Source organism: Chenopodium quinoa, unplaced genomic scaffold, assembly GCF_001683475.1.
Source record: "Chenopodium quinoa cultivar QQ74 unplaced genomic scaffold, ASM168347v1, whole genome shotgun sequence".
Lineage (NCBI taxonomy): Eukaryota > Viridiplantae > Streptophyta > Magnoliopsida > Caryophyllales > Amaranthaceae > Chenopodium > Chenopodium quinoa.
Genome location: NW_018744137.1, coordinates 1130963 through 1143588, shown reverse-complemented (window position 1 = coordinate 1143588; position 12626 = coordinate 1130963). Strand labels below are relative to the sequence as shown.

At 34.7% G+C, this 12626-nt stretch overlaps 2 protein-coding genes across 2 annotated transcripts; one reads left to right on the top strand and one right to left on the bottom strand.

Moving 5' to 3' along the window:
- The first annotated feature begins 145 nt into the window (after window positions 1–145).
- On the top strand, window positions 146–5874 carry LOC110693005 (ERAD-associated E3 ubiquitin-protein ligase HRD1B-like). Its single transcript, XM_021870113.1, has 8 exons — window positions 146–587; window positions 1184–1725; window positions 1808–1984; window positions 2102–2251; window positions 2353–2561; window positions 2734–2884; window positions 3558–3819; window positions 5272–5874. The coding sequence occupies exons 2-8, from the start codon at window positions 1190–1192 to the stop codon at window positions 5422–5424; spliced, it is 1638 nt and encodes a 545-aa protein (XP_021725805.1). The 5' UTR covers window positions 146–587; window positions 1184–1189; the 3' UTR covers window positions 5425–5874.
- Window positions 5875–6466: 592 nt separating this feature from the next.
- On the bottom strand, window positions 6467–11018 carry LOC110693004 (ER lumen protein-retaining receptor B-like). Its single transcript, XM_021870112.1, has 6 exons — window positions 10725–11018; window positions 9730–9995; window positions 8924–9039; window positions 7550–7623; window positions 7400–7463; window positions 6467–6818 (listed from the first exon to the last, which is right to left on the bottom strand). The coding sequence occupies exons 1-6, from the start codon at window positions 10816–10818 to the stop codon at window positions 6782–6784; spliced, it is 651 nt and encodes a 216-aa protein (XP_021725804.1). The 5' UTR covers window positions 10819–11018; the 3' UTR covers window positions 6467–6781.
- Between the last annotated feature and the right edge of the window lie 1608 nt (window positions 11019–12626).

Genomic DNA, 12626 nt, shown 5'->3' with positions numbered 1-12626 from the left:
GTAAATATATCCGATTCAGATTTTGACTTGCATGAACATAATTTAGCACGACTCGAGTTCAAAATTAGAATCGTTCTCACCCAATCTGATTCGGAACATCCAAAGTGATTATTTAACACGTATTATCACTTCATGAGGTTCATTGTTTTATGATACTCCATTTTTTTTTGGACAAGTCAATTAATTAATAAATACCTTCAAAGTAAAATCCATTTAGGTATCGGGAAAAAAAAAAGAGTGAGGGATATCTCAAGTGGTTAAAACTTACTCCGTAACTTCCGGATTTAGGAGATCTAGCTGGGATCGATTCTCATCCCCTCCCTTGTAGCTCTCAAAACACCCGGAAAGAAAAAGAAAAAAAAAAAAAAAACATTCGGGTTCGGTTAAAACAACATTACCAAAACTACCAATTGAATCATATATGACGTGGCATCTTATAATTGGGTAGATTCTATAGCAGTGACGAGGAAATTCATCTTTCTCTCTCCTCTTTTCTTCAAAATTCTTCATTCCAAATATCAAAATCGACTTCTCATCAGCTAAACCCAGAAAGCCCCAATTCCTTGCTCGAATTGATACAATCACAGGTAAATTCGATCTAATTTCTTAATACCCTTTTGTTTGTTCACTATTGTTTATCGGTTTCTTTTGATTTTTAACCTATTTCGTTAATTTTCTCTATTTTTATCCAAAGATTTATGCATCCATATACTGTTATTGATTAAATTATTGGCTCAATTTTTCAATATCCCATAATTTTTCTGGGGAAATCAATCAATGGGTAGCATTTTTTTTGTGTAATCTGATGAACAACATCTAATTTTCCCCAATTTAATTTCCATGATTCTTGCATGACATGCAACCATGTACTGTGATAGATTATATAAATGTGTTCCGCTTTTTCAATGTCCCATATTTTTTTTGGGAAATCAATTAATGGGTAGCTTTATTTATTGGGTAATCAGATTATCATCTATTTTCAGATGCCCAATTCTCAGTATTTTAATATTTTGTTATTTTGATTAAACCTATATGTTAAAAATCGAGCCAGGTTTATGATTGTTTATTGATTTAGATTGTTATATTTTGGTAAGTTATATAATGTTTGATATAATTTTGTGAAAGTGTGAAACTAGTTTTTGTATTTTTTGGTGATTAACTTAGATTAATGGTGGTTGTTTAGGTTTGAATGATGGTGAGGCTAAAGCCATATGCCGGGCTTAGTTTGTTTGCAGCAATTGCTGTTGTTTATCATGCATTTCACAGTAGAAGGCAGTTTTACCCTGCTATGGTATACCTTTCGACTTCGAAGATCAGTTTAGTTATACTTCTCAATATGGGTTTAGTTATACTATGTTCGTTATGGCAATTGGCAAAACGCGTGTTTCTTGGTTCTCTTCGAGAGGCTGAGGTTGAGAGACTGAATGAACAGTCATGGAGGGAGGTTATGGAGATTCTGTTTGCCATCACTATTTTCCGGCAGGATTTTTCTGTTTCGTTTCTTGCTATGGTTACTGCGCTTTTATTGATTAAGTCGCTTCATTGGCTGGCCCAAAAGAGGGTTGAATTCATTGAAACGACTCCGGCTGTGCCCACCTTGTCTCATGTAAGGATTGTCTCTTTTATGGGCTTCCTTCTTTTCTTGGACAGTATCTTCCTATACAGCTCGGTGAAGTCTTTGATTGAAACACAGACAGCTTCAGTGTCCATCTTCTTCTCATTCGAGTAAGTCTTCATGGATATATAATATTGATATCCTCTATGTTGGAGGCAATGATTATGAGTTGCTCATTGTTGTATAATTTAGGTACATGATACTTGCTACGACAACGGTGGCTATGTTTATGAAATACATATTCTATGTGAGCGACATGCTTATGGATGGGCAATGGGAGAAGAAGGCTGTGTGTACTTTCTACCTGGAGCTTATCCGAGATTTGCTGCACCTGTCGATGTACCTTTGTTTCTTCATGGTTATATTTGTGTAAGTTTCCTAATTGAACTTGTAATATATGATTTTATTCTATGTATGGCTAAATGCTTAAATTTTCGCATACATACCTCCTTGAGGATATTGGTTGATCTTTGATAAACTGTGTAGGAACTACGGTGTGCCATTGCATTTGATAAGAGAGCTTTATGAAACATTCCGCAATTTTAAGATTCGCATTGCCGATTACATTCGATACCGGAAGATAACTTCAAATATGAATGACCGTTTTCCAGATGCAACCCCAGAAGAACTGGACACGTAATCTATTGGCTTGTTTTCTAGTGTCATCATATTTATTTCTCACTAATTAACTATTTAACTGTGCTATTTTTCTGAGCTTTCTCTTATAACAATTGCAGAAGCGATGCAACCTGCATTATTTGTCGCGAGGAAATGACTACTGCCAAGAAATTGAGATGTGGACATTTTTTTCATGTGCACTGCCTTCGATCATGGTTGGAAAGACAAAATACTTGTCCAACCTGCAGGGCTCTTGTTCTTCCACCTGAAACTGGTGCAGTTAGCGCTGGAGGGCAACATGGACCGCAGTCTGGTGTCCAACAATCTGGTAACCATGCTTTCCTTTTGAGTATATTTGTGCTATATCCTAAACTATACATAGTATAGCAATTCATTGATGAAATATTGCAAGATTCATATATATTCAGTGATTGTTAGTCCCTTCTTGTAACTTTGTTGCATTCACTGGAATTTGCTGATGATGTTTTATGATTCTTCAGCTTCTACTAATACTTCTGGTCAAGGGTCAACTAGTGGTACTGTTACAGACAGCCCCTTGAGCGGTAATCAAGCTAGACTGCAGGCAGCTGCAGCTGCTGCTGCAGTTTATGAGAAATCCCTTGTTTACCCGTCTGCAAATACATTAGTGTGGTGAGTTCTTACTGTCTCTGCTATCCAGATTTTTACTGAGTAGATTCAAATGGTATAAGCTTCTCACAAACAATGTAGTTGAATGATGTTACATTTCATGATGGTATTATAACAGCATCAACTGAGAATCAGTTCTTGCTGTTTGCTGATATAGGGGGAAAAATTGTCTAAAACTCTAAACATATTAGTTATCACTCTGTGTTTTGCTGAAGTCTCTTAGTAGCAACCATAACATCCAGCATTTTCTCATTACCAGACTATTGTGAATGATTGGAGCTGGAAACCCTGTGAGTTTTATTTACAAGTAACTTGTACTTCTAATCTTTTTCACAAATTGGGACCTGTTAATCTGGTATTCTTTATTGCCTCATCACAGTCTTAAAATATAACATGAACTCTTAATCTTATTAATTTATTATTGTATGTGTTCCATAAGACCAAGTAGAAAATAACCCTTAAGTATGCTTTAGCTGGACTGGTTTTGCTTGAAGTTGCAGTTGTCTATTGCTCATTTGACGGGAATTCTGTGGATATTCTAAACTTTAGTTTTGAGCATTTAACTATGGTCTGCTACTTGGCATGCTCAGTGGCGTAAATAATTTTTCATCCGACTTTTAAATTCATAAACAACATTAGAGATCCTTTACAATTTAAATTTTCTCCTTATCTGAAGGGCACCTGGATATGCTGTACTTCCCCAAGTTCATGGTGCTATGCCTGGTTCAAGCAATGTAAATTCTGATGAGGGGGGTGGTCCAGTTGGACAACTTAAGCATCAACAAGTGATGTCCAGTGAGCAAATGAGTTTTCCCTACGTGCAGGGGCCTCCTTTTCCTGTTTCATCTATTCAAGTACCTGGTACTGATATGTTGAGAGAGGAAAGCAGTCATCTTTCAGTTGAGTCTCAGAGGAATTTTCTTGAGCATCAAATTCAGGTAAGACTGAACTAGTTCCAATCTTGGCTATTTGGATCCTGGGATTTTTGTGAATCGTCCCTTTGCTTTTTTGGATCCCTTGATTATGCTGTTTCAGTAAATTTTGTTTCTGGTAATGTGGCATCTTCTGTGATAAGAGGATATTCTAGCTCTCCTTTGCTAATAAGCGTTTCCTGTCTTTATGGGTACCAACACCAATTGTCTCTAGATGCCTTGTGTGTTTTGCTTAAACTGGGACTTGGTTTATCATTGAATATGAATCAGGGCATTTAGATGTGTTGGCCTGATTACTTGCTGAATCCTATAATGAACTTAATTCAAGCACCCATAAACAGAAAAGAAGGTTATTAATCTATCTTTATACTTTGACACTAGCTACATCGACTTACTAGACTGAAATTTCTCCTCTCATGCACATCCGCTGTTTGGAACTTTACCTTTGACAGCTGCTAAGATGAACAAAAGGGGTATGGGACTAAGCTTTCAGTTCAAGATAGACAGTGAAGGGAGAATGAGTGATTGAGATAGAGTGATTAGTGATCTCCTTGTAGAAACTGACAAGTTTTTTTATGATGAAAACAGACCCATTTTATATTGTGTTTCCAAAGTTCTAATGTATAGTATCTCTGCAAAACACAATCTCTCCTTCATTAGGAAAATTAAAAGGTGACATCCCTAATGCATGTTATTATGGACTTATCAGATGCTCAATGTTTTATGTATTCGGAGAAAACAAATCTACTACCTCCGTTTCATATTAAGTGCAACATTTACTAAAAATAGATGTTACACTTTATTTGCAACAAATGTTTTCTTTCCTTTTATCGGTTGTCATTTCTCTTTATCTCTCTCCTCATCACATGCTTTTTTATATTTCTCTCTCCATTTATCACTCACATACAAATTTTGTCTATAAGTCCGTATCGATGTTTATGTTGCACATTATATGTAACGGAGGTAGTATAAGATATCAACAGGCTTGTCTATGGAAACATAATTGCCTTCTGTGCTATCGATCCATCATCATAGTATTGGCCCAGTGTCATAGCAAACCATTGTTGAGGCTCTTATTCTTTAGTTCTTTACAGTCTCACATAATAGACAGACATATGCCCAGGGATCTTCTCCACAGAAACCCTTAGGTTGGTTTTGGGGTGGAATATGATGCAGATCGTCTATATTTCTGCCTTTCTACGAAGATGATTGTCTAATGCTCTCAAATCCCGACATTTTTCTTATGTATCAACACATGATTTATGTACTGTGGTCTCTGTTGGCTTGATTTTGAGCAGTTATCTGAGATATTCTGTATCCTTCCACCCATAATTATGGGTGCCAGTAATAATGAAATTATTTATGAGTTTGTTTTATGTTTATCTTTTACAGCTTTATCTATTTGCTAGTGCTTACCTGTTATGTTTTATGACTAACCTTCACGATATTCTGCCTCAGTTGTTACAGAGTCAACTAGAGTATCTGCGGAAACAACAGGTGGACAAAGGTGCTAGCTCTAGCCATTCAGTATCCACAGTTACCAATGTGACAACTACAGAGTCATCTTCAGATGCTACATCCCACACAAATATCCAGGAATCAAATTTGTGAGTTGTCCTTGATAATCGTTGAAAAGCAAACCTGAGAAATGAATTTGCAGAGTTTTAATCTGAGGGATAAGAAGGCTGGTATAGATGCTTATTTTCTTTCATTTGAGGTGGAGTAAGCTCTTCCGATTGTCAAAATTGATCACATAATTCATGACGACTTGTTAAAGGTCTGTACATATAAAAGAAGAGTGGTGTTACAAGATTTATAGGCCTCCTGACTATTGGAGAATTTTGGCTTTGTAGTCTTCTCCAATATGCTCTGTATACCGTTTCAATTTGGGCATCTTAGATGTATGTTGCAGAACCCTTAGGTTCCTTCAGGCATGTTGTATTTCTTACTTTCAAACTTTAGATACTGAATTGACTCGTAAATTATTGATGAAAGGAAGATCTGTTTAGTGCCTGAGCCAAGATTGGCTATATATGTTATGCCTTTAAACTAGACAGATAATCACTTGTGTGGTTTGTTTCATATAAAAGCTGGCCTTGCTGACAATACATGGCGTTTATCATTTTGGCACCTTGTTGATAAATGAACTGAACTAAGGTTTACAACGAGCATAACCAATTAACCACTAATAAGCAACTCAAAGAGTTTGATATTCGTTAATTCATTCTGAGCCACAAATCAAACCTTGAGTTTTTAACTTGGCAATATATCTTGCAAATCTGAGCTCTCCATCCTACTTCCTCTTTTCGGAAGGTAGATAAAATTGAAGTTTGCTTTGGCTTTAGAGTCAAACTGGCTGAGCTCAAACAGCTTTTTTTTTGGTAAAGTGACTGATTTTAAGCCAAAAATTCTCATTATTATAGACCTTGTAGTGTTAGTGAAGGCAAGCCAAATGAAACTTCTCACCAAGCTAAACTCAAATTGTAAACAAATTGCGAGCTGCTGAAATATTTGACAACTTGTTGAAAATTCACAAAAATTATTTTTGTGCTGAAAACACGTTGACTTGGTCCATTAGTTTAGGAGAAAACTGTATAGCATTAGATAGACTCTCAGTCCAGTAAAATCTTGTACAAAATCAGAGACTCGGAAAAAGGAAAGGAGAAAATATGAACTGCAAGCTAAGATAATTGATAACTTGTTAATAGTTATCATGGTTCTATCACTAAACAAAATTAAACTAGTAACAGCAGTAGTAATGCTGCTAGGTTAGAAGAAGCATATAACAACTGTCTCCTAAACATTATGATATGATAAGAAAATATAAGATATCCTGTAGCTTTTTGATGATAAGTGTTTTTGTTTTTTTAATATATATATTCTGGAGTTTGTCGAGTTTCGGTGTCATTAGAACCATATTTTTCACTTTCTGATCATGTATAAGGCTGAATCAAAGCTGCTCCATACATCAAGCAGGAAGTTTGAGCTTCTCATGCTTTTTCCAGCTGCAAAAAACAAACAAGTTACTGATTAGAAAGTAAAAAATCGGATAATATTCAAAAAGAAATCAGGATTTTGATCAAAGTATGATGGCGATTTGCACTTGAACTTATTAGTAGATTCAAACAATCTTTGTCAGATAAAATCAACTTGGTGATTGTTACAAACTTCAAGTTATACTGCAAATTTTTAGGAAGGCCAGCTACACCGACAATTGCCCCACTAATAATTAAGCAAGCTCGGTCACATATCTATATAAGAACATGGCAAGCACTTTATTTCTTATTGGCATGGGTTTTCACATTAGGGGAAAAGAAAGCAACATACTATAGACCACATTGCTCTTCATGACAACAAAAAAGAAAAGGTATAGAGAAACTGCATTCATCAATCACAGTAAAAAATCCATGATCTCGCACCCATGATCTATATATGCCCTGCAGCTCCAATTGATTGGCATGACTACAGCATTTTCTGAATTTTAATTCCTGCCCCCCCCCCCCCCCCCCCCCCCCCCCCCGCCCCCCTCTCTTTTTCTATTTTTGGGAATGAGGTGGGAATCATGCAGAAAAGGAATACTCCATACCTGAGTATGTAGTAATAAAAGAAGTCGGCATAAAGAGCTGTCTGGACCAGACCTGATATCCAAGCTGCAAATGATTTTATATTTAAGTTATTTTCTCAGAAATGGACATGAAAAATCAATGAAATGAACATGAAACTTCTCAAGACTTACGAATCCAGCGAGCCCTGTGATCTTGCAAAAAGTACCGATATATCCAGTTCAAAACATAAAGAGCACGATATGCACTGCAAAAAAGGGATAAAAGATGAATCACTTAAATCCATCCACCATATGGAATCTTATTTGAATGGTTGACCAATAAAATATACAATTAGGAGGTACAACCCCCAAAGCCTCCTTTCAAAGAAATCTTGGTAAAGAGAACATAATGACATTACATTACACCATAACACTGCTCAGATTTTTTAGATTAGGCAACATCCTAAACCACGGCAGTGCCTAGGGGAGTTAGAATTGAAAACCATACACAGTCTCACTCTGGTAGTTGCATAGAGGCTGTTGCCTTTAACTCTGGAGTGGAAGGTATATTCAATACTCTAGTTAACTCTGGAGTGGAAGGTATATATAGAAACAAGTGTGATCTATATATTTTTGGACCAGAAATTAAAACTACGGAGCACAGGTTAAAAGGTCAAAAAAAAAAAATCTATGTTCCACCCTTAACACATTAAGAGACAGAAACAGAAACAGAAATTCAGATCATTGTGGAGCAGATACAGATTATTGGCAACTAGATTTTCTCCATGCAATGCACCAATTGGATTTTCATATGATTATATAAATGTATATTATCTGTACCTAAAATCTTGCAAGTACTCAAATTAATATTGAAGACATTTTTCCCCTACATTATAAACAACAATAACTCAAAAAATTACCTCTTTTTCATTTAAAGGACAAAAAAGGCAAATTAAGCAAAATAATTATTATTTGGAAGGATAAGGGAGTAGAGGGATTAAAAAGGATTATGCAGCCCTTCAAAATAAGGGAAAAAAAAAGACTAATAAGGTAGAAAAGTTAAATGATGATTCGTGGCACTAAAATTTCTGTTACAAAATATTAGTTTAAGTTTGAACATATGTTCTTCAAATCTTTACTTGATTGTGTGCTTCAGTCCTTAAAGCATTTCATAACGCTGTTTGGAATAAAGGGCCGAAGACAGGTCGGGGGTGAGTTACATCACGATATCATGCAAAACAACATCAGAGCAAGTAAAACATGAACTCCCCAACCAACCTTGGATCTTGGCAGATTAAGCCAATACATGGCTTCTGAGTTTTCCAAACAATTTCTTTCACAAATTAATGCTCATACAGTCATACAAAAACAACCTCCAGTATAACAAATCAGGTTAGGCTAGAAGGAATTTTAACAGAATAGGAAGAAGGATGCTAACCAAATACAAAAATCTCAATAACAGCAGTTACGAAGAATGAAACAATATTCATTATGATAACTCTATTTGAACAAACAAAGCTTAAACCAAATTGAATGACTGAATAAGGTGAAATGGAGGGAAAATACCCCAGGAGGAACACATAATTTCCAGTCAAGTTGTCGATGTTTCTTGAATGCTGCAACAATACCAGTTGTGGCAAGATGGCAACTGCTTCCAGATACAATGAAAAGGTCCACAAAACCTACCATACACATTTAGGAATCAGGATTCAAGAAAAATGAAGAATAAGCAACACTCAATTCATCAAACACTGATAGTATGTTTCTAATAAAAGAAGCTATCAAGTCTCGAGTCTCGACAAATTACAGTAAACATGAATAAGTGAAGGAGTGAAAGTCGAGCTAAAGTGAAAGCTAGTCTCTAATACAAAGACTTATAAGCTTCTTCAATGTACTGACAGGCTCTTGTTTTTGCTACTTAGCTCCTAAAAGAAACATGAACTGTTTAGTGAACATGATATCGGGTCTACCTTCTGTCAGGGATAGTGGGATACCACAGGAAAATGAAGGGAGATCTATCTACTATTAGAAAATTTTAACTTATTCATAATATCCTCCACAATAGACTCTTCAAATTAGTTCATCGGTTCATTTGTTCATTGCACATCATTTGTAGTTAAGTATCAAGCATTCATGTGAGCATATATGTTATAAAAGGTAATTTATCTGTCTGTCACGATTTCATTTATTGCAGGAGTGCTTTAGTTCTCTAGGTATTAACAATTTGCTTACTATTGCTACTAGCCTTATTTGGAAAAAAAAAAAAAAAAAAAAAAAAGAGGCTATAGATTTTGTTCAAGATTATTGTTACGACATCAATAAAATCGGTACAGACTTGCAAATTAATTGTAAGAACAGACAGTATGACTTACATCCATCAAAGTGAATTCGTTGTGAAGCAGAAGAGCCAACCCAAAGCATGGAAGCAGCAAAAAGTAATGCTTAAAAGTATCTTCGTTCATGATGTATGTTTGTTTCACAACTTTATGATATCTCATGTACCAAACAATAGCGAATGATGTTTCAATAAAGACTATCTTCATTACAGTGTTATACAGCGACACAAATCTGGTGAAGAGATCCAAGTACCGGGTCAAGAAGACAATAACATATAATTCCTGGGTTTTCAGAGATATCCCTGGAGAAATATATAACAAATTGTTCAGCACAAACAAAAATTCAGCAAACTCTCAAACAGGCAAAAGTTCTTAACATGAAATTGCACCAAGATTTAAATCATCAAAATCACCCATGAATCAAAATCAAAATCACCCCAATACCTTTAAACCAGCTCCGTTATAATAGAGAGGTTGTTTCCCAAATATTCTTAATCGGATACACAATACATACCCATCTGATACTTTATATTGCAATGATTAAGGAGTGACAATTTATCAATTTTGATCATCAATTTCCAATAATTTAAGCCTTCTTACACCATACTAATGGAACAATTGGAGAATGGAGACAATATCATTCAAATTTCTTCCTATATGCCGCCATTTTAGGTCAAGGTGAACAAATAAAAATTAGTTCACCAATTTCCTAATTACCCACCTCTTCTTCCCAAATGTGCATGAATCATGATCAAACAAACCAAAATCAATAAAATCAACCACAAAACAAAAACTTTATGAATTATAACAAAATCCCTGATCAAAAATTCCCAAACTTCATCAATAAAACAATCCAACATGCATAATCTTACAAAATGTTTCAACTAAATACTCAGAAATGAGAGAAACCCATTAACATATAATCAATACCCACATCAAAAAATCAAACAAAAACAACATTGATGACAAAATCATAATAAATGGGCAACAAAATTCATAGAAATGAAAATAGGAAACAAGAAATATAATACCAGAACAAGACTTGGTAGCATGGATCTTCAAAAGAAGAACAATGATGCTGAGGAGATGGGTCATATCTCCGGCTAACCTGAATAGGTTCATCATCACTCTCACTTCCTCAAACCTGGGAATGTCAATGTAATTTCAGACGAGTTTTTGCATAAACAAACGAAGCAGAAGAGAGGGAGAGGAGAGAGAAAATAATGAGAGTAGCCGTGGCGTAGACTTTGTGCGTGAGCGCCTGAGCGGTGACCCTGTTGTTAGTTTTGTGAGCAAGACTATAACGGATTTTTTAATTCCCGTTCTCCTTTAATTGCAATGTATTACACTAGAATATTAGGCCTGTGATGCGAGAGATTTTTACATACACCCGAGCGTAGAGTACATCTAAGGGCATTTGTTTGTTCATTTGATGATAAAATGAGCAATAATCATCGAAATGAGCAAAAAATACTCTTGGGTGCATCATACACCCGGGTGTGTAAAACAATTTTTAAAAATTATCTGTGAAATATAAAGTATATATTTTATGTATTCTTATCACTTAATTACCTCATATAAAAAAATTATAGAGACATAACCGTTAGTTGTAATTGCTAATTTAACATAATTAATTTTGAAGAACAGCAAATCGAACATGAAAATTTAAGCATGTACGAAATGTTAGAATTGTACTATACACAATTTTAAACAAATAAGAAAGATTTTAAACTTGATGTCTATAGAGGAAAATAGGAAAAAAAAAAAAAAATATATATATATATATATATATATGTACATATATATGTACAAAGTTTTTTATTCGATAAAGCACAAGGGAAAGATGCAATACTTGGTGAATGGTGATAGAAGGAGAATAAATAAATTAAAGAGTATAAATAAATTGAGAGGAGAGAAATTAAATTTGAAATTTGAAACCAAAGAAAAATATAATGATTTCATATTTTAATTAGGCGGAAAAAGTTTTTTTGTAAAGTTGTCATGTGAACAATGTGATGTCAGCGGTTGCTGGTTTAGTGATAATTATAGTTTTTTTGTGAAAGATCGAGGAGTTGCAATATTTTATTTGGTCGGTGATGTTCTTTTCTGTTTTTCTCTCCTTAAGGCTTGGGTCTTTCTCTCTAACTTTCATGTTTCCTTGTAATGCATCCTCTCTACGTTGCAATTAAGGGATAACAATATATGTGTATTCATTGTTATAAAAGTACTTTGTCAGGCCATTGTCCATGCATCGGACATGTTGGTTGGATGTTGATTGGTTTGAATTATGTTCATTCGTTTTAGCTTTAGTTGGTTGTTTTTTCTGTTTCACATTGAGTTATAAAAGATAAATGTCACATAGCTTAAAGTATTGGTGAAGTTTTAATACTTAGCTTGTAAATGATATTAAGATTATTAAGCTGGTATTTTAATTTAGTATACTGCATTTTTTATGGTAAATTATAAATTACAGAGTAGTTGCAATGGTATTTTATTTGGCCGGTGATGATCTTTTCTTTATTTTTCTCCTCAAGGCTTGGGCCTTTTTCGTTTCCTTATAATGTATCCCCTCCACGTTGCAATCAAGGAATAACAAGTGATGTGTATTCATCGTTACAAAAAGTACTTTGTTCTAGCTAGGCAGTTATCCACAAAAGTAAATTGCATAACAATTAGCATTGGAAGTATTGGTTGGATACTTGGATGTTGATTGGTTTGAGTTTTGTTCATTCGTTTTAACTTAGTTGAAAGTTTTTGTGTTTCACATTGAATTACCAACGATAAATGTCACCTAGATTAAAGTATTGGCGGTGTTATAATACTTGTAAATGATACAAACCTATATACACTTGAGTGATGTTGTGGTGGAGAGCTGAGTGTTTGCACACTTTTAAACATGCATTAAAAAATAAAGAAAAATATTAACGGAATAA